The sequence below is a fragment of the Pelodiscus sinensis genome, chromosome 6, assembly GCF_052426305.1.
Source record: "Pelodiscus sinensis isolate ZL-2025 chromosome 6, ASM5242630v1, whole genome shotgun sequence".
Classification (NCBI taxonomy): domain Eukaryota; kingdom Metazoa; phylum Chordata; order Testudines; family Trionychidae; genus Pelodiscus; species Pelodiscus sinensis.
In genome coordinates, this window is record NC_143057.1 from 41,861,428 (window position 1) to 41,888,165 (window position 26,738).

General features: G+C 40.2%; 1 protein-coding gene across 3 annotated transcripts in view; it reads left to right on the forward strand.

Annotated features, from left to right (window-relative positions):
• Positions 1 to 26,738, forward strand: part of NTRK2 (neurotrophic receptor tyrosine kinase 2) — a 286,834-nt gene that overhangs the window by 60,820 nt on the left and 199,276 nt on the right. For all 3 annotated transcript variants that reach the window (XM_075931774.2, XM_075931775.2, XM_089779251.1), the window contains 5 exons: positions 2,452 to 2,584; positions 4,084 to 4,383; positions 11,550 to 11,582; positions 20,662 to 20,762; positions 21,964 to 22,063. In XM_075931774.2, the coding sequence (XP_075787889.1) occupies positions 2,452 to 2,584; positions 4,084 to 4,383; positions 11,550 to 11,582; positions 20,662 to 20,762; positions 21,964 to 22,063 (667 nt within the window). The remainder of the gene's footprint in view (positions 1 to 2,451; positions 2,585 to 4,083; positions 4,384 to 11,549; positions 11,583 to 20,661; positions 20,763 to 21,963; positions 22,064 to 26,738) is intronic.

A 26,738-nucleotide genomic window follows, 5' to 3' on the forward strand; every position in this document is an offset into this window, starting at 1 on the left:
GGTTGGATCAGTAGGTTCTTGGGCCAGGGCCTAATGGGGAGCTCAACATGAATGCTGATCTATGCCCCCCCTTAATGGGACTGCTCATGGCTACAGTGAATCAAATGTGTACTGTATGTTGTTAGTAGGGTTACCAGATGATTTAAAAAAAATACTGGACACACTTGATCTCAGATGGCAAGGGGGGGGGGGCTGGCCATGGAAGATTTCGGGGGAGGAGGGAGAAACAGCTGGCAGGAAGCAGGGCTGGTGGGGAGTGGGGCTGGCCGGGGAAGGGGGATAGCAGGGGAGGGAGAAACTGGCCGGCGGGGAGCAGGGCTGGCCCAGGCGCACGCAGATCCCGGGGTGCTGGCTGTCCCACGCACGGTCCTGGTGGTGCACACAGGCGAGACCAGCCCCAAGGATTCCATCCTGCCCCGCCTCCCTTCCTCTCTGCTGCGTAGTTGCATAGTGCCTGACTGGTGGACACACTCATGCAGTGTGAACATATCCCAGCCAGGCAGTATGCAACTACGTATTGATACTCATGATAATAATAAAACTTACTTAATTAGAAAATACCGGACATTTATATGTCTGGTATCTTCTCAATTTGTTTCCTGGACAGAAAGCTCAAATACTGGTCTGTCCGGTTCAAATACCGGACACCTGGCAACCCTAGTTGTTAGCTTTGGGGTGAAATCCTGACTTCAGTGAAGTCAACAGTTTTGCTGTTGATTTCACCCTTATTAACTTTTATTATTTGTATTACTGTAGCCTCAGTACTCCATTGTGCTGCATGTTGTGAAAAAAACCCAAACCAGTCTTCCAAGGTCCTGATCTTGAAATGTGACACCCAAGGGTGGATCTTATACTTCATAGAGTGCCATAGAGGTCCTACAGGTACTGGAGCACTTGATTAGAGATTCAGTGGCAGGCTCAGCACTTAAGTGCATATTAAGAAGAATCCCAGCAAAGGATATTGTTAAGCTGTTGAAGCAATAGCCCTAACTGTTCATTTATTACAATTATTTTTAAAAATATTCCTTTATATTTTATATGAAATTAAAGACCAGAAATACTAACTAGAGGTCTTCTAAAGAAACCAATATTAAAGATCAGCAACAAAACTTCTTTGTTTTAAGTTCTAGTTTGTTTGTAGCTAATCCCAATGTACTTAAATTTTGCAGCACATATGGTGGTTTTTGTCGTCTATTTTGTGCGCTAAACGTACACAATGCTTTACAAAACATGGAGGCAATAACTGTGATTTTTTTCCCCTATCTGTCTATACTCAAATACACGTAAGACAAAACATGGGCCTTAATTTAGGTACTGTATGAAAGATTTAAGACAAGGAAGAGGTTTTCAAGAGAGATCTGAGGGAGGAGAGAGGAAACTTGGTAGTCAAGCTGTGGGGGACCATACTGAGCCTACAGCAGGAGAATAGGTGTAAAGTCCAGAGTGAGATAACAGCAAAGTATTGATTGGGAGGATTGTAGGCAGGGAGAGAGCAAGATTAAGAGGATCTCTGAGCAGAGACGACTCTTGGATGTAAATGGTGAGGTGGAGGAAAGGGGATGGGTAATAAATTTCAAGAAAAACAAGTGGTGATCAGGAATTGAGGGGGAGAGAGATTGGAAAAAGAGTAAGGGCCAGATCCTCAACTGATGTATATGTGCAATGTACCACTGAAGCCAGTGGAGCTGTGCTGATTTGCACCAGCTGAAGGTCTGGCCCCAGGCCGAGAGGGTTAATGAGATGGTGAATGAGAAAGTGAGTTGAGAGAGAAATTTCATGAAGTAGTTAACGAAAGAAAGTCAGCGGCAGTGGAGTCAGCCTTTTCAACACGGAAGTGGATGTAATCCAGAATGATGGTAGGGGACTGGAGAGTGGGAGGATGTGCCAGGAATAAAAGTGAGGGATAAATGGAGTGGGAGGATTGAAGACTATTCCCACATGGAGCAAGGGAAGGAAGGCAGATGAAAGGAGGGACTGGATGTCACAGGACAAGGAGTAGAGGAGCCAGGTGATTTATTTGGAAATCTATACTTGGGTTGTGAGCCAGAACCCCTGGTTATCCCAAAGTTTGGGATGTTTTGAGATGTTTGAATAAGTGAGGTTGTGTAGCATACAGAGTAGCAGTATTCCCTTTTCCTTCGACTAGTACCAACCAGCCAAATTCTACACTGGTTTATTCCTGATATGATCTCATTAAAGTCAAAGGAAGGTATGCATTAGCATCTTCCTCAGTGGGATTACATGGGTGTAAATCAACATGGGCCGCAGTCAGGCCCAGTACATTGACTTACAACATGAAATAAAATATTGTGGAAATATAATAACCTTGTTTTGTTGTTAGAAAATTAAGTAACAGGAAGGGTAACCGAAGGACTCTTTGGAACCTAATATCAAGTGTCTCCTTTTTTAACACTCGGTTCAAGCCAAACACTTTTTTCTTCTTGTTTGTAGAGTAATACAAGTAAGAACCCTGCTTCCCTAACCATAAGGAATGTTTCATCTAAGGACAGTGGAATACAGATTTCATGTATAGCAGAAAATATTGTGGGAGAAGACCAAGCTTCTGCTGACCTTGTGGTGTTCTGTACGTAAACAGGCTTGCATATAATTTAAGCTGCTGTCCAAATTATATCCATGCAAAATATTTGGGGTATATATTTCTTTGAGGCATGGAAGGTGCTGAAACAAAAATATCACCTAAGCATTTGAATTACATCACATTTAATGCTGAGGAACAGCACACCTAACAGCAGTTGTGCTGTTCCTTTATAAATGTGCTCTGAGTACTCTTACATATCTGTCTTCTTATAGCTGCTTGTCAGCTTCCAGTTTGAGATTCCAAAAGTAAATTTCTGAAATCCAAATTGTTCAAATGGTGGTGTAAACATGAAAAGGTATCTAGGTGCATGTGTATTTTATATACATATGAAAATAACTACACTTCAAAGATGGAAGCCAAGTTGTTAATAATTTGGTATTTTAAAGCCTTTAATCTAAGGCAATAAACTTGGTACATTTTTTAAAATTAAAAAACCCAACAACCCGGCTTGTAACATTAGTTTTCCCAGGAATATATTACTTTGTCTTTTGGCACTGAAATAATCTATTTATCTGTCAAATCCAGGAGAAAAGGATGGATGCAAAGGATAAAAACATTGACTCCTTAATTCTAAGCTCTCATCATTAATCTGTCTTAAGTTAATTAAGTAAACTGTTTTTACAAGATTTATATATTGACCATCCAGATCAACCCCGATTTTATTAAAAATGGGCATGCTCATTAGAGAAAAATATTTGTTAGAGAAGTAGCTATAGATTAACTTCACTGAGTATGAAATAGCTAACGAAAAGGATATATGCTATAGATACTAGAAGGGTGTAAACAAGGAATCTTGGATTGGTATTAATATGATTGGTATAAGGACACAATACTAGATGTAATTAGATGCAATTAACAAAGGAAATTTTTGTGTTAGTATCAAATTTCCTGGTAGTTGAGATAATGTAGAAGGCTGTGGAGCAGCCTCCCAAGGAAAATACTAGAAGCCTATAACTTGGGCACTTAAACTGGATTGGACAAAGTACTAGAAAATTACTATGGCAAACAATTCTGCATTAGCAGGGGAATTCAGTGAATGAATTCACTGTCTGTTCCCTGACTCTATGATGAAAATTTTCTAAATGTTTGCATGCCTATCTGAATGTATTTTCATCACATTTGACTTTGGCCACCTGTGAAATACCCTTTTAAAAAGAGTACGTAGGTGCTTTGGTTCAAAACGGAGTGATAAAACACCTTTCACTGAATGTGCATGATTTATTTAAAGTTAGCCCTTGTTTTATCAAAGCCAGTTCCTACATCTCACTTTAAAGAATGACTTAGAGGCGTTGTCCATTTCAGGTCTGAATTCAGTTCACAGATATAGCAGAAGGCTTTCTGAATGCATAAATATATATATACCCATTAGCACAAGTCTGTCGTTTCCAAAACTGCCAGTTGTTTTTTTTTTAATTTGAAGCTATGTTCCCCAAGAATTTGTGTTTAGGATATTCTGATGTTATTCACTCTTCTTTTCAATATAGTTGCACCAAATATCACATTTATTGAACGTCCAACCTTGAACCACCACTGGTGCATTCCATTCACTGTGAAAGGAAACCCTAAGCCCACATTGCAGTGGTTCTATGAAGGGGCTATACTGAATGAATCTGAATACATCTGTACTAAAATACATGTTAGCAATCAAAGTGAATATCATGGCTGCCTTCAGTTGGACAACCCTACCCATTTGAACAATGGTGCTTATACCTTACTGGCGACGAATGAGTATGGAGAAGATGAAAAAAGGGTTGATGCTCATTTCATGTCAATGCCTGGAGATGGTGAGTACCCTTTATTATATTAGCAATGGCATGTTGATGACGTAGAACTAGTAATGTTGGCCAGGTTTTTTTTTTTTTTTTTTTTTGATGTTGCTGTTTAAAAGAGAAGCTTTTTATAAACAAGTTTTCTCTTAAAATAATTTAGTTGTAGATATTTTCAGATAGCTGCTTTAAGAAGAACCTTTGCTTTTCAATTAGATTTGCTCGTGAGCCACATAGTACCTCTTTCTTTAATTCTGTGCCTTTGCTCCATGCCTCGACAAAATGAAAAAAAATATTTTTCTGAAGTATTTTTCCAACATATATGTTCTGATCCTATAAATGATGAGTGCCAGTTCTATACAAATGGAGGGTGCTTTATTGGGAAGAGTTAGGTCTAAGCTGTGTATCCATAAGACGTGTACAAAGTGTTTTGTGTAGCCATAAGACCATGTACAAAGTGTCTTAAGCCTGTAGAAGATAATGGAAATTGGGCAGTGCAGTTCAGCATGTCGATGCCAATATTTTCTTTAGGACACTAGAGGGAGCAAGAGAGAAAATAAGGAACCAAGAGGCAGGAGGGACAAGATGGCTACTATTACATTTATGTGTGTTTTGGTATACTAACGGGTCTATATCAGTGGTTCTCTGCCTGCAGGCAGTTTGTGGTTCAGTCAGCACACAGCTGCGACCCATGTGACATCTGAGGGCCATGCAGGTAACATGTATGGATGCAGTGCAGATAATACAGAGAGAGATACTTATTTAGCACGCAGTGGTAAATAGGTTGAGACTCACTGAGCATCAGTCCTTTTTATTGCAATCTTGGCAGAATCAGGACATGAAACGTACCCAATAAACTGCAGGGATTACACTAAATGTATCGTTTGTTTTGCTTGTTTGATATATTCCCAGTTCTTTAAAATACATGTATAGTAATTGTACAGGTAAATGACCAGCAACTGTCCACTGGTATGAAAACTTATGCTAATTGCATAGGGAAATCAGGTGTGCAAATGCATGTGTATTTTATGTGTGAAAAACAGCAAATTCATATCTGAACATCTGGGCACTTGTGTACATTTCCCTAAACGTGAGCACTAACATACCAGTTGAAAAGTGATGTACAGTCGTATGTAATATTTCACAATGACAGAGTAGCTAGCTTTTTAGTCTTCTAGATTTTAATTTCTTTCACCTTCATTACAGGTTACACTAGTGAAAATACAGGTCATATTCAGTATTTATCACAAGCTGTTTTAAGAGAAACAATGAGCTATATGACACTTCTCTTCCAGCCTCAAGTAGGAATAGATACAGAATTGACACAGAGAGCTCTAGTTACTCCTGCTGCTCTTAGAAATGTCTCTCCTCCCTTTTCCCCCTAGAGTCCTTTCCCTAATAAAATTGTTACAGGAACAGACCATGAATTTAGCTACTGGCAGCTTCCAATAGTGCATTATAACAATTCAATAAAACAGTCCACTTTACATATATATTGTATAAAATGGAAAGTGATATTAATTTGGCTGCATTTACTTAGAAGAATAAACAGTTCCCCAGTAAGTTTAATAAGGCTGCTTTGAACTTAAAGGAATTTATTTTTCATTGAACAAAATGCCTTTTATTGGCACATTTTCTCCTTCAGGTTAAAAACTGAATACCATCTTTCCCATTAGTGGCCTTTTTAATTATCAATCAGACTCCTATAACCTTCCATTTATAGAGGCAATGTTTATAGTTTTTAATTGAAGTTGTAAATCTCAGTGAATATCTGTGTTAGGTTCTTTGAGCATAACCCCATTCTCTGAGGAAATTAGTATCATAAATACATTGTAGGAAAGACTATGATAAGCACTGCCTGTCTGCCTATCAGAGAAATCACTGCCTATGTCATATGTGGCATCAAACCAGTCTTAAAATTTAACAGGAGGAAACCATCTACTCAAGCAGACTCCTAAAACGTTTTTCTTCGTGGGATTTCTACATCATGCTGTTTGTGATCCTGGAGTTAGTATGCTGTACAGAATTGATATAGGTTCCTATATTTATACTTCCAACTCTCCTGCCCTAGAAGCTGAAAATACAGGTCAGAGGAAAAAATATAATTTCCTCATATTCATTAATATTTTTACTGTTGCTATCTAAAGCACAACCAAAAGTTTTGAGCCCTTAAATTACCCCCACCCCATGATATCGCTACAGTGTAATTTCTTTGTCCTGCACCGTACAGTGAAGCATGAAGATAGGCCCACACCCAGGCATTATGTTCATTTTGATTCCTGAAGGATAGAAATTAAATATTCTGCTCCATTAAACATCAGGGCAGGTGTCTTCATCAGGCTTTGAACTGATTCAATGACTCTTAAATCACTTAGGGGCAAATGTGCTGAAGCTAAAAACAAAGACAAATAAAAACCCCACCCATAAACTATAGAAATTAAACATGAATTATTAAAATAAATAAAAATGAAGCCTCAAGTGCTTTCGAGCATGAGATCATCCAGATCAACATAATACTCTACCTTAAAACCTGCATCAGTCATGATGCAGATAGGATCCATGCCAAGAATTTCTCAACCTACAGTGTCTCTTCTGCAAAGAGCACATTCTCTCTCATGTGATACTTGGCTGACAGTGCAGGTAAGCCAAAGTAAAGAGAGGTTATTTGTACTTGGAGCACAGTAATAGTATCACAATAATCATTGTGAACCACTTCATTCACTAGAACCTTTGTTTCAAAGCTAATTTTTGTGATCTGGAGCTTTGGCCCCTGGCCTTTTATATATCTTTGTAGTGAGCAAGTTAGCAAAGATCAGTCTTAACCCTTCCCTGCTTACAGCATGTATCTTATGATGTCTATCCCGCTTCAGGGATGGACACTATTCAAACTCATACAGCTTTAACCACCAACTATCCCTATATTTGAGGCTATATTAAGGAGGAGGTGTTGGCTCAAGGTGCCTGGGATGAGGCATACCTGGGAGGTCAACATATGCCTTTGATGTCAACCACAGAACGTCCAGACTACCGCGCTGAGCTGACAAACAGCTGATCGGCTCAGCGCAGCAGCCATGTAAATTTAAATGAAGCGGCGATTATTTAAATTGCCGCTTCATTTTCCTATGCCGGGTAGTCTAATCTACATGCCTCTGTCGCCAGAGGCATGTAGTCTAGACGTACCCTTTGTTATAGAATAGCGAGGGAATGTTCCATAATAATTCTCCCAGAAAAGAGTTGCCTACAAAAATCACCCTATCTCAGAAGGCCTCTATGCCACGTAGTTTCTCGGGGGTTTTTAAAATAATTTATTTTGATTACTATTTCTTTATGGTAGCACTCACTATGTGCCAGGCACTTCCCAAACATTCAAGGACAGTCAATCCTTGAGAAGGTTATAATCTGAACCTCTTAGTTTCCCATGATCTTGCAACAGAGGCATCACTATCTGGAGAATATCTCAGCTAGTTTTGCCTCCCCCAGGATAATCTAGAGCGCAAATGTTTAGTTTGTTCCCAGATGAACACAGAAGTCTGAGGGTGCATCTACACTGCACCTATAGCTCAAAATTAGCTACGCAATTGGAGCTATGCAAATTGCATAGTTTATTTTGAGTCAATTTTGAAATGGCTTATTTTGGAATTTGCTGCTGTCTATACAGTGCCAAATTTCAAAATAACCTGCTATTCCAAAACGTACCTTACTCCTCATGGAATGAGGTTTAGAGACATCAAATAGTGAGCCTGTTATGTTTCAAAATAATGGGATTGCTGTTAAGACGTGGAATCTCACAGTAGGCAAGAATTGAAAGTTAGTATTTTTTACTTACTGAAAAATAGTCCAAGGACAATAACTTAAAAAAGGAAAAAATTGAAATATCAAAATAATATCTGATACCATAGTTTTATGAAGGGGATGCAAACCGACATGTAGTTTCTGGTGAACTTTTGGTTTTCAGATGAAGGCTCTAGTAAGTATAAAAGGTAACTGAATGGAATATGTTACTTCCTAGCCTTTACCTCAAAGGCAGAGATTAAGGTTTTTTAAATTATTCTGTGTCTAATGGTTTAAATTAATCCTTTATTTAATGCAGCCTAGTTAGATCAGGAGTTAATTTTATTCTGGGGGCCAAATCTGATCCCACTGACATCTAATGAAAGTTTCTCTGTTGAGTTCCTGAGTTAATCCAAATACTTTGTGAATATCAAACATACACAAATGTAGGAGGTATCCCCTGAAAACTTTTTCACCTAATCTGAATGCTTTATACTAGAAAAAAATGTATTAATGAAGCTTTTCAAAGAGAAAAGTCCAATAAGAAGTAGCTTAAGGTTAGATAGCAAGTGCTCACTGTATGTGATGTTTATTTCTACAGATGAATGTGGCCATTCTCATGGGGGGTACCTTAATTTGCATTCTAACTCTAAGGGTGTATCTACACTGCACCCATAGGTCAAAATAAGACACACAATTTGAGCTACACAAATACCGTATCTTATTTTAATCTAATTTCGCTGTTCTTAATCCTCATGGAATGCCAGAATAGTATAGCCGTTATTTCGAAATATGTTTTGAAATAGTGGATGCATTTAAAGATGCAGAATAGCTATTTCGGGGTATTTTCAGTACCCCGAAATAGCGCCGCTGTCTAGACGTAACCTAAGTGTTAAAATATCTGCAAAGATATTTTAAAAATTGAGCCCAATACTATGATTTCATTCAATAGATGTTTTGCAGCTCCTAGTCTCATATTTCTCACAACAGATTCCCAAGCATTTAGCATAAGAAAAGAAGCAAAGGCTATGTTCCATTTATGATGGCTTTGTACTGGTGTTACTCCATTGCTGTGAAGTTACTCCTGAATTACAGTGGTGTAAATCTAAGCAGAATCTTGCCCACTGAGCTTGTTTTCCTAATTAAAGGTTTTAAATTTCTTTTAAATTAAATGTTCAAACTACATAGAACAACCAGTAAATATATAGAAAACTTAATTAGGAGATTACTTTATGGGATTTATGCAATAGAAAACATCAGATTATCATAAATGGAATTTTGAAATATAGTGTAAAATAAACAATAGCCTTTCAAATGGAAATACAGGCAGTCCCCGACTTACGCGGATCCGACTTATGTCGGATCCGCACATACGAACCAGGCTTTTCTCGCCCCGGAGCTCACGGGCGGCGGGTCTGCCACCCGTGTCCTCCGGGGCGAGAAAAGCTGCTCCGGTCTCCCTGGTCTGCTGGGGGTGGGGGGTCCAGCGGCTTTGCTGGACCCCCCCAGCAGACCAGGGAGACAGGAGCAAAGGAGCAAAGCCGCCGCCTGTGTGGCTTTGCTCCTTTGGCCTGGAGCAAAGCCGCCCAGGCGGGGGAGGGGGAGGTCCCCCACCTGGGCGGCTTTGCTCTGGGGCAAAGGAGCAAAGCCGCGCAGGCGGCGGCTTTGCTCCGGTCTCCCTGGTCTGCTGGGGGGGTCCAGCAGCTTTGCTGGACGCCCCCCCAGCATACCAGGGAGACAGGAGCAAAGCCGCAGAGGCGGCGGGGCCCCCTCCTCCACGGCTTTGCTCCGGGTCTCCCTGGTCTGCTGGGGGGCGGGGGGCGCAGCTAGTGCGCCCCCCCCCAGCAATCCTGGCTTTTGTTGCGGGTGCCTAGGGTAGAGCAGCTGGGGGCTGCCGGGTTGGTCCTGCAGCACTGCTCCTCGGTGCTACTAGACCAACCCTGCAGCACCCCAGTTGCTCTGCCCCAGGCGTCCCCAAGTCACCCGCTGCTGAAACTGACCAGTGGCTGACTACAGGATGCCCCGGGCTTCCTGGAATCAGCCGCTGATCAGTTTCAGCAGCAGCTGACTTGGAGACACCTGGGGTAGAGCAGCTGGGGTGCTGCCGGGTTGGTCCTGCGGGGACCTACCCGGCAGCACCCTAGCTTTTCTGTCCCAGGCGTCCAGATTCAGCCGCTGTTGAAACTGATCAGCGGCTGATTCCAGGAAGCCAGGGGCAGAGCAACTCTGCCTCAGGCTTCCTGTAGTCAGCCGCTGGTCAGTTTCAGCAGCAGCGGCTGAATCTGGAGCCAGTTCTGACTTACATACAAATTCAACTTAAGAACAAACCTATAGTCCCTATCTTGTACGTAACCCGGGGACTGCCTGTACATTGATGTGATAGTACAGACAGAAGTAGTTCTGTACACTGATGATTTGTAGGCTCAGGCTCCTTCATGCTATATGAAACAGATACAAAATGGTACCAGAATTGAAGATTAGAAAATATAAATTAGTTTTGTTCACTTCAGTTGGTTATCTAGATTATTTTGATTATCTAGTTGCCAGGTGTATGGGACTCTTATTCTCTTCATTGAGCTGTCTGTGGGAGCAGCTATGGAATTGGTTCATTAGTCGTGCAACACCAGTAGAGTAAGTGACGTTGTACTGCTTAGTCTAGCAATCACTTTGACCCTAATTCTTTTGTGAGTTGCTGCCAGCTGACGGTATCCTAATTGGAAAGTAGTTTTTCTTCACAGTGGTTTAAGTTAAGAACTAGATGAAAGCCGTGCACGGATGTAATTTATAAGGTGCACACAAACTGAAAATTACTGAAAACTTAAAACTGGGCAGTAACAAACCACAAATATGAGTAGTGATTGAATCTGGTGATATTCTAGACCAAAGAAGTTCTCAACCATGATTGTAAATAGTTCCATCACTTCACACTGATAAACAGATATTCTGGGCTTGAGAGAAAAATATGGAGAGAGTTTCAATTCTGGAATCTCATTATATAGATTACAATCTGAATACATCCTGTGCTAAATCATTGCCACTCCCATTGAAATTAATAGTTCAAATTCAGGTTCAATGCGATTTTGCCATTGATTTGCAATAGGAATAGTACATACTACACTTACTCCAGATTTACAAGTGTGTAACAGAGCATAATTTGGTTCAGTGTGGAACTGTCACTATCTTTGCTGAGACTCAATTTAACCCTAGGAATAGATGAAATCTTTCACATGAAGCAAATATTAACATTTTGTGTTTCTCTGAAAATAATTTGAATATGTAATTGAGTAAAGAGCCTAGTAGTTCGAATTTGTGGAAAATTGATATGAAATAAACCAAATTTCTAAAAACTATTATTATTCTGGAAATTTGCAGGATATTTGCAAACTCTTTCTCTTCTTTTTTTTTCTGTTCAGGTAATGGCCCAATCTTGGATCCTGAAGTTTATGGTATTTTTTTCTATTTTTCTTTTTTTTTTTTTTTAATGTACAAAAAAGAAATGACAAGTAACTTGAAAATTGAAAGAAGGTCTGTTATGCTCAGTTTAGATATTATTTTAATGTGAACCAAAGATTCTTTATTTTGATCATTCTTTTCTGACATTATTTTTAAGATACATGAATACAAATACCGCTTTCTACTGCTTTTTCTGCTGCTGCTGGTTCAGACTAGGCAAAGTAAATGCATTGCTATAGAATGCATATCCCTAAATGTAAGATTAGAGCTACTGTTGGCCTGACTCTCTTTTGTGTGTGTGTGTGAGATTTGGTGTTATTGCACAAGGTTATATTTTGGGGTGCGATTGAGTTCATTATCTTTTCTCCTATAAGTGAATTAATATTTGATGAATCAGTGTTTATATAAAGCATGTTTTAACCACCAATACGGAAGCCATGCTACATCTTGGAGAGGAAGGAAAATTCCCATTAAAAAATGAGGTTGGCACATATAAGTGCCTCTATTACTTTTTCTCCCCTTTCCCTTCTTTCCTTTGTCTCTCTGTATTGTGTTTGACTCCTTTATATCTGCTCATTTTCACCCTATTTTTACTCCTCCCTCTCTTCTTTTCTCCAGTTCCTCTTGTATAGTCATTATGTGTGCCTGTTAACATCTGAGTGAGAGTCATGCTTTTGAACCCAGATTATTTTAGTTGGTGCTGATTTAGGCAAAATGTGTTAGCCTATCCCCGATGAAAGCTGAATCTGTAACTGTAATAGCAGAGTGGAGTGTAAACTTGATGATAGCACCATTATTCTCTTAACATCTCTGGACTGTCCTGTCCTGGTTCAGTAACAGTTTTTAAAATAATGAAATAAAAGTCAACGTGGGTTAGGTGCTGCAGAAAACTTTATCCAGACAATTGCCTTAACACAGATTACAGAATTTCTTTTTAAGCTGATAGTACCATGTTTTTGACCTCTTCCCATATGGCTGGCCAAACTATTACAAAATGATCCAAAAACACAACTGGAAGAAATGAGTCTTGTTTTAACACATGGAATTTGAGGGCCAAATGTCAGGAGACAAATCTGCTAAACAGTTGGCTACTTTAATAGAATATTGTCATATAACACAATACTGTTGTATTTGATTAAGCATGAAAATCTATCTTCAACAGTGCTTCCAAACTACCTTTTATGTTTTAGGCGGGGTTGGATCCTGCTCAGTACATGGTTATTTGGATGAAATGGCTCATGACTTAAGTTTCCTTAAGCAGATTTAAACTGTATTGCTTTGATTCCATTCCATGGCATTAAACTTCAGGAAATGTGCAACCGGGGCATCAAATTGTTTTAAAGTGATTTGGAAATATTAAAGCATGGCTTCCCCTCCCTTTTTTGCAAGGAGGGACAAGTGCTTTTTTGGGGGGTGGGGTTTATTTGGACAGTTTCCTACATGTACTCTGTTATGTAAGTTGTATGCATAACACACAGATCCTTTGGTTTTGATCTTTGTATTTCTCTGAGGCCCCCATTGTGTAAAAGTGCTCAAGCACATGCATAACTTGATGCATGTGAGCGGTGCCAATGACTTTAGTAGGGGTTACTTACATTTTACAGTTATGCATACTAAGGAGCCTGTAAATTCTAATCCCACTCAAAAACAAGATTATTTTGATATTTCTATTTTCTTCTTTTTAAGTTATTGGCCTTGGACCATTTTTCACTAACTAAAAGATACTGTCAATTCTTGCTTTCTTTGAGACTTTTTATAGTTCAAATTGTCTTAATTATTCCAAGCTCACAGGTCCACTTAGTGGAATGTGCTACAGAGAAAGGTGAAAATGAGCTTACTGGAAATACTGTATAATTAGTTTTTTGAGAGAGTCATTGGTAGGAGTGTTTTTACACGGAAATGACTTTGGGACTAGCTTCTGCTCTGTAGCAAAAACAAAAAAAAGTTGTTCTTAAATTCATCTCATCTGAAAAAGGGGGTTTTGCCCACAAAAGCTCATGATACTATGTTCATATATTTTTTTTAGTCTTTTAATATTTTATTATTAGATGCCACAAGGACTACTTGTTGTTTTTAAAGTTGCAGACTAACTGTAAGGGCTACCCCTATGAGACATCAAAGAACAGACATTCAGCTAATAGTGAACAAGAATATTGGAAACAAATAGGGTATGTCTACACTACCCCCCCTAGTTCGAACTAGGGGGGTAATGTATGCATACCGAACTTGCTAATGAAGCCCGGGATTTGAATTTCCCAGGCTTCATTAGCATAAAGCCGGCGCCGCCATTTTTAAAAGCCGGCTAGTGCGAACCCCGTGCCGCGTGTAGCCGCGCGGCACGGGGTTCGCACTACCCGGCTTTTAAAAATGGCGGTGCCGGCTTTATGCTAATGAAGCCCGGGAAATTCAAATCCCGGGCTTCATTAGCAAGTTCGGTATGCATACATTACCCCCCTAGTTCGAACTAGGGGGGTAGTGTAGACATACCCATAGTTATATGGAAAACAAAATCATAACTTGCTCTTCGCAGCCTGTACTTAACTAACAAGTTACCAACTTGTCTGAAGAAGCTTATCTCACTCAAAGTTCTTCTTAGCATTTTCAGCCAAGAGCTGGTTGAGATCCCACTTTCATTATGTAAATTTGCTGTCCATTTAATTCCTAAATGAGGGATGACTGGGTATCTCTCCTGTGTCCCTCCATGCCCCCAATACACTTAAGCTGGGTCTCTTCCCTCATCCTGGAGCTATTTTTCTCTTCTTGTTAGTTTCTTTCTGAAGTCTGTCAGCTCTTCATTAGTATTTAAGGGTTACCTGGTTTACATACAAATAGATAGCTGGATAAACATCTCTTGTCTGGCAATTTGTTTTCACTTTTGCTGATTGTATACCTTAGATACATATACTGAAAATTATGCTCATAAATCTTTATGTAGTGTCAGTACATACCTTACACAATTATGAAAATGACCAGACAGGTTTTTAAAAAATTAGAAACCTTACATGACCCTCTCTAATAAAATGTAAGTACCAGACTCAGGGGTTTCTGGTTACTCTGTCATCCTCTCTCTGCCCCTTTCCAGTTAGCACCAAGAGGTTCTTGGGTCACAGTAACAGGGAAAGGAAAAAGTTTGGACAAAAGGTCAGATTCTGAGAGCTTGCTCCTGGCATGTGCTAAACATCTTCTGTAAATTTCCAAGTGCTGTCTATTCCTGTTAAATTCAGTGGGTGATGGGAGTATTCAGTGGCTCACAGGATTAGGTGCTTCTTCAGGAGCGAGTAGGTATATACTGATGCTTGGATATGTGATAGGAGAGAAGAGACCACCATGTGGGGATGGTATTAAAGTCCAGATCTCTAAATGTAAATTTGAAAGCTAATAATAAGGATAGTTGAGCAGAGTGTAGAAGGGATACCTTTTCCCCTACTGAAATAACATTGGTCAGACAGGCCAACCAGAAGATGGAATGGAATGGATGAATTTTCAATTAAAAAAAAATCAAGAGTGTTTCCTCACACCCTAGTGTGCTTCAAAGATTTGTGATAGGTCTTCCAAGCTCTCTTTCTAGTAGTCAGACTGTGGATTTGGGCAGGTGATAAGCAAGATGGCATTGCATAGGCTTGTCAGGTGAAGGGCTAAAAAGGTGTGGTGAAGAGGGACATTTATGCTACTCTTCCCAAAGACTTGTGTTAGTGTCTGAGCTGGGCCATGCTTGAGTAGACTTGGTGGGTGAGGCTGAGGCTTTTATGTGGAGAGAGCCCTTTGAGGTAGGATTTGATCCATCCCTCTGGAGTTAGCTCCATGTTGCATACGGTAGTTCTCAAATTTTCCATTAATTGTTTTTAGAACACACACTCACCATCCGTAGATTAGAACTTGGAATACAGGATATCTAGCTGGTAATGCTTACATTTACACAGCACTTTAGGTGTTAAGCACTGCACAAACATTAATTCGTTAAAGAATTAATCTTCCCAATATGTCTGTGAGGCAGATGAGGAAGAAATATTAACTTTGTTTTTATATATGGAAGAACTGAGGCTGAGCAGAAGTGACTTGTCAAAGGCCCATCAGGAAATCAAATGTGAACCCAGCATTTTTGGTTCCCGGTCACATATTTATGCCTCCTTGCCATGCTGCTTCCCATCATATAGTCACACAATGATTTTATTAGGTTTGCAACAAGAGTGTTCATTTTATGCTGACACTTTGTGCTGGTAAAGGAGCACAAATGTTACCGGCCACTGAAGAATCAAGCCATAAAGTGGGTGAGTCAGAGTAAGGGTGCATCTGCACTGCACCGTTAATTTGAGATAACTGGTGGTTTTTTTCGAAATAACAATGTGGGGCTGCGTCTAGACAGGCAAGTTTTTCCACAAAAGCAATTGCTTTTGCGCAAAAATTTGCCAGCTGTCTACACTGGCTGCTTGATTTTGCGCAAAAGCACTGATGTTCTACTGTCTGAAATCAGGGCTTCTTGCGCAAATGCTTTGACGTTCCCGTTCGGGCAGAAGCCCTTTTCCGGAAATATTTTTGTGCAAGAGGGCCAGTATAGACAGCTAAAAACTGTTTTGCACAAAAAAGCCCCTATGGCGAAAATGGCAATCGGGGCTTTCTTGCACAAAACTGCGTCTAGATTGGCACAAACGCTTTTCCGCAAAAAGACGCTTTTCCGTGCCTATCTAGACGCTCTTTTCTGCAAATGCTTTTAATGGAAAAGCTTTTCTGTTAAAAGAATTTGCGGAAAATCATGCCAGTCTAGACGTAGCTTGAGTGTCTACACAGCCATTCCATTATTTTGAAATAATTTCAAAATAATGGATGGCTTATTCTGAAATCTGTAAACCTCATTCTATGAGGAATAATGACTCTTCCGAAATAGCTATTTTGAAATAAGGTGTGTGTAGACACTCCACCACTGCTATTTTGAAATAGCCCCTCACCAGGGCCATTCTAACTTATTACTCCCTAATGCCTCCTGGGGCTTTAAATCGAGATAGCACTTCTGCATTAGGGAAGCCGGCTTTGGACTAATTTCGAAACTTCCCTGCAGAGTAGATGTGCTATTTCAAAATAAGCTATTTCAGAATAACGATTCCAGAATAGCCTATTTTGAAGTAAACGTGCAGTGTAGATGTACCCCAAATGTTTGTGCACCTTATATATGTCACAATGCTACATTTGTATGGACAAATCCAGTAATTGTATGCACAAGAACCTATTGGAATGCAAAACTGCCCCACTGGTGCATTGCAAATATGCAGTTTTGCCCAGATGGTGATTATGCATGTGTTTTTCAGGGCTCACCCACTGCAAAGAGCTTTGAAAATTTGGTCCTCATTAAAGGATCCTCTGTTCTTCAGCATGAAGTGGTAATGCATCTCTAATGTGCCTAAGTGGCCTAATTTAATTCTTGCCCAATGTAGTGTAATACAGTATTCAGCATCTTTTAAAAAATAAGTTCTGGAACAACATATATGCTTTTGATAAGTTCAGGCCTACTGATGGGGCAATTGCCCTGTCCCTCAACAATACAAAAGGTCCAGGAGCTACTGGCAGGGCCAGAGCCCCAGGCTCTTTAAATAGCTTCTGGAGCGCCAACTGGCACACTGAGTAGCACTGAGGACTGCCTGGGGGAGGTTCTATGCTTTCTAGGTGATGCTAAGGGCTGTCTTGTCCCAGACCCACCCCTTCTACCAGAGGCCTCACCCCTTCTGCAGGTGCAGATCAGGGGTTCCCTTCATTCCCCAGGGACCTGGTGAAGCTTTTGGCTCCACTGGATTAAGTCCCTCAAGATACACTTTTGCAGGCCTACTGATCTATAGGAGGAAAAACTTTATTGACAAATATTGCTTGCCAAATTTTACCCTCTGGTACTTGCAGGTAATTAAGAACAAAGTTTGTCCCTCTGAAAATGTGATACACCTTTATCATCACAATAGGACTATCTTGCTATCTATTAATGTGTGTCCTACCCTATTTCTTGTTTTATGAAAACAGATCCAAGAATGTGCCCCTGCAATAGAACTAGAATAGAAGACTAATAAGGTCAAAGTTTCCATAGTAAAGACATTGCCAACAACTTCACTTCTTGTGGCTGTAGTAGGTAGCTTTCTCTAGACCCCAAGTATATTTTGTCTTTTCTTCGCGCAACAAATTTAGGGAATGGAAAAATCACAATTCCCTCAATCACTGTGTCATATCAAGGTTTTCTATGTCAATTATTTTCATCTGAAGCAAATTCTTAAATATACAAGAACTTAACAAAAAGGGTTTATAAAGGAAAGTGTTACACAGTCTGGCTACGTCTAGACTGGCCCCTATTCCGAAATAGCCATGCTAATTTCAGACCTTGGAATAGGGACATCCGCGGGGGATTTAAATATCCCCTGCGGGATTTAAATAAATATGTCCGCCGCTTTTTTCCGGCTTGGGGAAAAGCCGGAAAAAAGCGTCTAGACTGGCACGATCCTCCGGAATAAAGCCCTTTTCCGGAGGATCTCTTATTCCTACTTTCAGGCCCTACTTTCAGGTAGGAATAAGAGATCCTCCGGAAAAGGGCTTTATTCCAGAGGATCGCGCCAGTCTAGACGCTTTTTTCCGGCTTTTCCCCAAGCCGGAAAAAAAGCGGCAGACATGTTTATTTAAATCCCCCGCGGATTTCCCTATTCCAAAGTCTGAAATTAGCATGGCTATTTCGGAATAGGGGCCAGTCTAGACGTAGCCTCTGTGCCTTCACTGTAGAGTTAATTCAAGTGATCTGCTTTGGGAAGAGTTAGGGATAAGCATCTCCACCCCTTTGTGACATGGCAGGACAAAAGTGCTAGTGACATTAACTGTCAGCCTTCTCAGCACTTCTTGGCCATCCTACTGCCTCCATAGATGTGTAATATGAGGAATGCTGTCACCTTGCCTTACTCTACAGTTTGATGCCTGCTGCGTATGTGTAGCTGTTATCTATTAGAGCGGGTCTAAATCCTGATCTTGGGCCTATTATGGTACAAACCTAGGAGAGTCAACTTGGTCTGGCTGCTCTGAGCAAATTTAACCAGTGCCAAAGAGTCCAGCCCCCTAATAAGGGTCATATACGGGATGCAGAATGCTTTGCAGAAGGGAAATGTATGTGCGCAAGCATGAAAACTGAATGTGTCCAGATAATATATTTCCAGCATTCCCAACTAGCCTTTTCAGAATGGCACTGAGCAGCAGGTGAAAATACGAGTGTTAGAGTGCAGATCTGTTGTATTATGCAAGCAAGGTACTAACAAACTTCAACAGGCCTTTTTTTTAACAAAGGAGAAACCTCTTTACAAAGCTGCTGCTGCTCCCCTCTGTAGCTCTCAATCAGCCCTGGCTCATCTCCTCCTTCCCGTTTCCTGTGCTTCCAGACTCCCAACAGCCAGTGCTCCCAATTCTAATAATTACAAGCAGCATCTAAAACACCACATTCCCTCCTCTCTTAAGAAGATCTCTCAATTATAAAATAAACATCGTTGTTCTAACCACAGCAACAAATATGGAATAAGACACTATACTGTTGGCAGAAATATTGCACTGAAAACAGTGTAAATACTATATAACATAGTTTCTAGTCCAGACAGATGGTTGTCTGGGTCTGACAGACCGTCTCTCAAGCCCCGATTCCAGTGCAATGTCTTGTTGTGTTGGTGCTACAGTGAAGTCATACAACGCGGACTGGGTGTTGGCCTGATCCACAAAATCCTCCCCCTCCTGTAGCAGCACTAAGGATCCTACCCCCCCCCCCATTTTCAAATTCCATTTACAGAATTTTGACATCAAAAATTCTTCTTGATTTTATTTCAAAGTTAAAGAGGGAAAAAATGTGATTGTATGTATATTTAAATACAATCACACTGGGGCTGAATTACATTAGCTGTATTGATTGCATTTATTTGAATGAGTTTCTGTCTCTCACACACATTTTAGTATGTATTCCTAGAAGTAACTGCAACTTTGTATTAGTTTTTGTGTTTATCTTGAAAACAAGGTGGAAAATCTTGCATTTGATAACCCCAGTGTGAAGTTTTCAAATAATTATAACTTTGTTGGGCCAAACTCTTCTTTCAGGAGATTTATTCTGGATTTTTCCTTTGCACTAAGACTATGGTCCATTGCTTCTGACAAAATTTGATTTGAGAAATGTCTGGCACTAAGACTTTTTCAGGGTTAACTCTGGCAAGTTAGCAAGTTGGAACATAACATGAGACAATCTGTCCCTTCAACACTTTGATAACTCACTAGCTATATGAGCTTTTGTCAAATTCTCAAAAATAAAACAAAGGGTATGTTTATCCTGTAGTTAGGAGTGAGTCCCTTCCCTGCTTTTTCCCCCAGCCTAGATAGGCTTGCACTAGCTTGACTTACTCTAGTGTGCTATAAATAGTAGGGTAGATATTGCTGCCTGGGCAGCAGCTCAGGTTCTCAAACCCACCTGAATGAGAGCGTGGGTTCTTATCTTGATCTCCATTGGAATTTGAATATCCACACTGCTATTTGGAATGTATTAGTGTGAACCAAGCTGGCAGAGGTCTGTTTATCTGGTCTAGGAGGTTCAATTCCAGCTGCAGTATAATTATACCTTAGAAATCTCCCAAACTAATTTTTTTTAAAAGAGCTCCTCTTTGGCCAAAATAAGGCTGAAATAGTTCAGTTTTGATGACAGTTTTGATGACAGTCGTTTGTTTTTAGTCACAAGCACCCATAACCAGGTTAACCATAAGAAGGTTAACCTTCTTTAACTTGAAATCTAGCGTCTCTTGGTAGTATATGTTACAATGTAGCTCCATCCTTTGAAGTTTTACAGAAAATAATAATAAATGAATTATTACTTTTGAAAGGAAAATGCTATTTTTAAAGACATTGACTGGTTACATGTTGGTTAAAAATGTCTGGTGCAAATAAAGCTTTGGCTTTGTAGATCCCCAACAGAATTCTTAGTTGACCAAATAGAAACAATGCATCTTTTACAAAGAATTCAGGATTCTCAAATGTTTCAAACATTGCAGTATTATAGTAATGCAAGTAATGATAACATTTTTTCTCCTCCCTAAGATTATGAAACCACGCCTAATGATATTGGGGACACCACGAATAACAGTAATCAAATCACTCCTCCAGATGTTTCCAACAAAGAGAATGAAGATAGCATCACTGTAAGTATATACATAGACTTTCTGACTGTAGAACTGAAATACTAACCTAACAGTTTACCAAAGCCAACACTAGAATTTGTTCAAGATGCCATTTTAAAAAATGAAGGGAGGTTTGTGGGGGGGGGGGGAGGCGAGGTGGAGAAGAGTGAGTGACTATTCATACCAAATAAAATGGATACTTAATTTGTGTCACTATTCCGATCAACTCTTTGGGCTTTTCTCCAGTACCAGAAGATGGACACTGCGGAGATCGATCTCCTGAGTGGTTTGATTTAGAGGGTCTATTGAAGACCCAATAAATCAACCTCAGATCGCTCTCCACTGGAACGAGAAGCATTGAGCTAAGTTGACAAGAGACTTTCTCCCATTGATGCAGTTTAGGCACTGAGATAAGTCAACCCAGCTACATTATTCAGCTTGACTTGCTTCACTTAGGTCAACTTAACCCCATAGCATAGACCTGTCCTTAGAGATGATCTATAATGCCATGTTGTTGTTTTTCTTAAGACCTAAAATACAGTAATTCTATTTTCAAAGAGATTGCACATCCTTGAAATTCAAGGCGATTTGAAAAACTTGCTCACCAGATTTAACAACCTAGTAGTCAAAGAGTTATGGGTTTGGGGCAGCAAATCTTCAGGAGCGTTACCTCACAGAGCCTCTTCCCACACTGACCCTGGTGTGATTTGTGCACAGCAGGGACCATCTTGTAATCTGCAGGATCCTGAGGGATCTGTGCGAAGTTAGGGCTGTCTGTAAAGAGGCTTTGTTCTGTACAGTGTTTTAGGTCTTTGTGGTCTCTGGTGCAGCTCCTTGTCAGTGGCTGTGTCCCAAAGGTGCACCGTATCAAAAGTACAACAGACTGTATTACATTTTCTGATAAAACTCTGTAAGACTGGATGGGTAGATGGTATACAGGCCTCTGATTCATCCCCTTCTCTGAACATCTCACTTGGTCTCCTCTCCCAGTCCCAGACCCATGAAGAGGTTTCTGCAGGATGTGGAAGTGGCAGTCTTTGTTTTTTGCAGGGTGGGAGAGATCCCACATGATGACCCCCTCTGTGCTTTTAGATGTGTTGCTCTTTGTTTCCTTTTAAAGCAAACTTTTCTTAGTTTGGTTATTTTTTAATAAATGCTGATTAATTTTGAAGGTGGTTCATCATCATGCAACAGAGTCAACTGTTCTTGCTCTCTCTTTTAGGTGTATGTTGTGGTTGGGATTGCAGCATTAGTGTGCACTGGCCTAGTGATAATGCTCATTATTCTGAAGTTTGGAAAACACTCCAAGTTTGGGATGAAAGGTAAGAAGGGTTATTTTATTTATATATATATATATTACCTTAGTTGTCATGGGTTTGACTAGCACACTCCATGTGCTCCTGCCCCCAAAGTACTGATGAACTACAAAGAATGGCATCACATCTCTGTCCATACTTTTTGAACAATAGGTAGGGAGATGGCAAGAGGTGAATAAATGCAGAAGTAAAGGTATTTGAACCAAACACATGATTAAGCAATCACCTGTTCTCTGGCCTGAGGATTTTTGTTTGTTTTTGCTTGAAGTTCCATTAATAGTACCTACCTTTGCAAACCCAATGGACTATTCATGGAGTGAGGTGCTTCTCAATGGAGGATGGCAAAATCTGGTCCCAGACAAAGGAAATTTACTCTGATGTGCATTGGATTGTGAAAGCCACACTTGGTAATTCAAACTACAGTTTTGGAAGTGGGTGTGTGTGTGTTAGAGCTGCAGCAACTGAAGGTACTACTACAAATACTACGCCAGCAGGTTAGAGTTTCCTATTGCGTGGTGCTACACTGTAAGTAGAGCTTATTGAAAAGGTTGTCAGCCCTGTCTGAGGGGTGATAGAGTGAGATTCCTAACCTTTTATTTTTGTTTTAACCTTCAGTTCTACTCCTTCAGCTCATATCTGGAGATTTTCGAAGAGGTGTATTTTATAAAATAACTTGTGTACTTGGTGAGGATAGTCAATTAGGGACTATTTTACTATTGATCAAAGAGGGACCATGTTTTGTTCTTGGGTTGAGGGTCTGTGGAGAAGAATATAATTAATCTTTTAGACCCTTCATTTCCCTTTATCTTTCTTGGGATCACAAACCACACTGCCAATGCCTCTAAATCAGTCCATAAAAACTCAGTCATAGAATGTGGCTCTGACTGGACCCTAACACTGTGCCACTAGCTCTGTCTCCTGTATCATCAGCTGGGATTCTTGATGGGAGAATTCCTAAAGCATCTGATATGTAAACAGAGAAGAACTGTAGTTAGGGCAAAGCCACAGATATGCGTCCTAAGATGATGCACCACCTCCCTACGTGTATGTGTGCTGCTTCCAGTCTTTGGAAATTTCCAGGATATTATTGGGGATTTGAAGCCTAAAGGACAAAGGGGTAAAGTTACAAAGAGAAGAAAGTTATGTTAGACTGAAGAAGGCTTGAAATATGTTTCCTCCTTTGCTATAGGCACTGGGTTGCATCAGGAAAAACAAGGAAGTGGGAGCCAAACTGTAGGAAAGGATGGTTAGATTTCTGGCGATTGGATTCTAAAAATCTCCATGGAATAATGTGCTTATTATGTTACTTGCCATTTTTTCATGCTAATGTCTAAAGAAGTTATTTATTAAAAGTTATGTCTCCCTTCTGGTAGAGTGATAAAAATTAGTTCATTTTCAAAATTAGTAAGTTATACTTTTACAAAACACATTAGTGATCGCATGATTTGCTTTTCTTTCATGAAGAAATTTTGGGCTATGGGGCTGGTGGCAAGGGACTCCCCCCCCCCCCCCCCCAACCCCTGAATTATCTTGTTCAGGACCAGTCAGGTCCTGACAGTGCCAGATCAGAGAGGTCCAGCCTGTACACCCTCCCACTTTGAAGTTTGAACCAAGGCCTGAACTTAACAACTTGGGTTTATGCTTAACCCAGAGCACCAGAGACACTTTTCAAAATATTACCACTATCATTGTGTTACAGTAGGGATTAGAGATCCTCCAGGGATTCAGTTACCCAATGTACTAGATGCTGTAAATGTATGTAATAATAATAAAAAAGTCTCTGCAGCAGAGACATTGTAGTCTATGCATATGATAGGAGACAGGAAATGAAGATAGACTGGTTGCGGGTTTGGAGGACAAGGAAGAAAGGCAACAGTGGAGAGATTATATTTTGTACCAGTCACAGCATACTGTTTTAAAAGTTTAAAAGCTGTCATGGAAACAAAAAGGACCAAACGCACTGTTCCTGAAGTCCGTGGGTGTTGCTTTTCGAATGAAGACCCAAAAAAAGAAAAGTCAATTTACAATTGGTGTATTTTGTTCCAAGTTTTAGTTGGGATCAGGGAAATATTTAATTTGATGTGGGACAATCTGTGTTCAAACATGGCAAAAATCATCCTTTCAAGTGACTGTCTTATTAAGTGCTTATGTAAGCATTTTGCATTCACCAGAGTTCTCTTCCTGAATGACACAGGGCAAGAATACACAAAGGGTTTTTACTCCTTTTTTTGTTATCTTGAGGGAACACAATGAAAGCCACTCAATCACTACATCATTCAAAATTCTCTCCTCCCTTCCTCAAATAATGGTCCAGGAAAAACAACAACAACCCAAATATGCATGTAATGAATCTTGGTAATGAGCAGAAAGAAGTAGTAAGTGATCCTTTCCAATGTATCTAGTATCTACAAATGGGGGGAATATGTTCCATCAAATGTCAGAGGTGTGCGTCAAGGTTACAGTGATACACAAAGTATGGCAGTATCTCGTTGTGAGGAGTGAAATTCAAGCCTTACTTGCAGTCATGGCAGGTATCTGCAGTATTTCCAGTGCAACAGAACACACACTTTTTCTTCAGGGCTGGTTTAGTAAGTGCAAGGATCATTCATATTCAACTCACTCTGGGTACGTCTACACTGCATCCCTAGTTTGAACTAGGGATGCAAATGGAGACAACGGAAGTAGTTAATGAAGCGGGGATTTAAATATCTCGCGCTCCATTAACATGATCTCGGCGGCGCGCTAGTTCGAATCACAGCTGACTCGAACCAGGAAGTGCGCGCCGGGACGCGTTAGTTCGGACTAAAGCCCTTAGTCCGAACTAATGTTCCTCCTCAAAAAATGCAGTGTAGACGTACCCTCAGTGTCCTGGCTCAGACATGGAGGCCATCACAGTCAAGGGCCCTGAGGCTACGTCTAGACCACAAGCCTCTTTTGAACGAGAGCATCTAGACTGCAACCACTTCTTTCGAAAAAGCGAGCCACTTTTTCGAAAGAGAGCACACCGGCAGTCTGGATGCTCTCTTTTGAAAAAAGCCGTGTTTGCATTCAAGAATGCCTTTTTTTGAAAGAGCACGTTCAAAAAAAGGCATTCTTCCTTGTAAAATGAGGTTTACTGCTGTCGAAAAACCTACTGCCTACTTTCGATTTAATTTCTAAAGAACGTGGTGGCAGTCTAGACACGGTGGAAGTTTTTTCGAAAAAAGGCCACTTTTTTTTTTTTTTAACCCTGTAGTGTAGACACACCCTAAGGGTCAAGGTGATGCTATCCTCCCCATAAAGGGACAGAAAGGGGTAGGTTTCCCCTTGGTCCAGTGGCACTGTTGGTCACCCAAGAGTAGCACATGCTGAACACTTTCAAAGAGTGCAATGGTGGTCATATTCATCCTGATCTCCTAGGCATGATTGTGCCTGTCTTGTGTACAGAGCCTCTGGGAATTCCCACTTTTCTTCCCTGAACACTTGCAATGCACCATAGCCAGTGGCTTACAACCATAATGCATTGATCCCTGTATATCCAGCCGTGTCAGCAGAGTTATATAAAATAACTTATATCTGAGTTTCTCATTTGGTTTTACATAACTGAGAGGAGATGGTGGACAGGAACATTTTGGTGTTTTTTGCCATACTGTTACTTTTTCATAGTATGGGCGGTTAACTCTGCACTAGATGTGTGAACCAAAACCACCACCACTCACCAAGTAAGTGAAGTGAACTGTGGTTGAAGTTGAGGTTTGTGTTGTGTTGAATTACAGCTGCCAAATCAGGTCTTATTTCTCCTTCAAGTTGTGTCCTATCTCTTACACGATGGGAAAGTGCTGAGTCCTAATGTCTTGATGATTTACTTCAGAAATTAAGATATATGGCTGCTTGGCGTTCACTTCTTGAAACTCTCACTATATAGCCAGCACTGCATACCAGAAGCAAATATTCTTCTCTTCCCACTACATCTCCGAACTTCCATGTGTGCTGTACTTATAATAGTAAACTTGTAAATGCACTTGTATCTGATGAAACCTAAGGGTGTTTCCTTTTGTACTGGCCATTTCTTTTCCCCCCCTGGCTCTAAATGTGATCACCTTCATCCTAGACTTCTGTATGTTTCCTGAATGTGGGGCAAAGACCTTTGGAAATTCACCTGGGGTTATAGTGTAGCTGAAGAAACCTGTTAATTTCTTGAATTCATTGGCTAGTAAGGTCATCAAGATTTGTGCATTGTTCTTGTGCAAGTTTTTAGTTTGCATGTTTGCTGGAGGGCATGAAATGCTTGTGATGGGTGAATGTCTGACTATATCCATCTTATAAAACTGGAGGTGCTCAAGGGTATTAAACCAGAGAAGGCTGCAGTGAGTTCATGAGCCCTCTGAAGAGACTTATAGAAAAATACTTCTGGACACTTTTGAGACTACCTGCTCTATTAGAAGAGACATTCAGGTGAGGTGAACAGCTGAGAAATAAGCCCCCTTTTTATTTTTCAATTATTAATTAGTATCAATGTGACTCTAGGAGAGAATAGAAGAGAAGGAAGAAATATGATGTAATTGAGAGATTAAAGCTGGAATACAGCAAAAATGTAGAGGGTGACATTTGAAAGTGCATACTTCAATGAAAAAAGTTCAAAAATAGTTGCCATTTTGAACCAAAATTAAGGGAATTTTAAAAAATGAATTTATATTTTTAA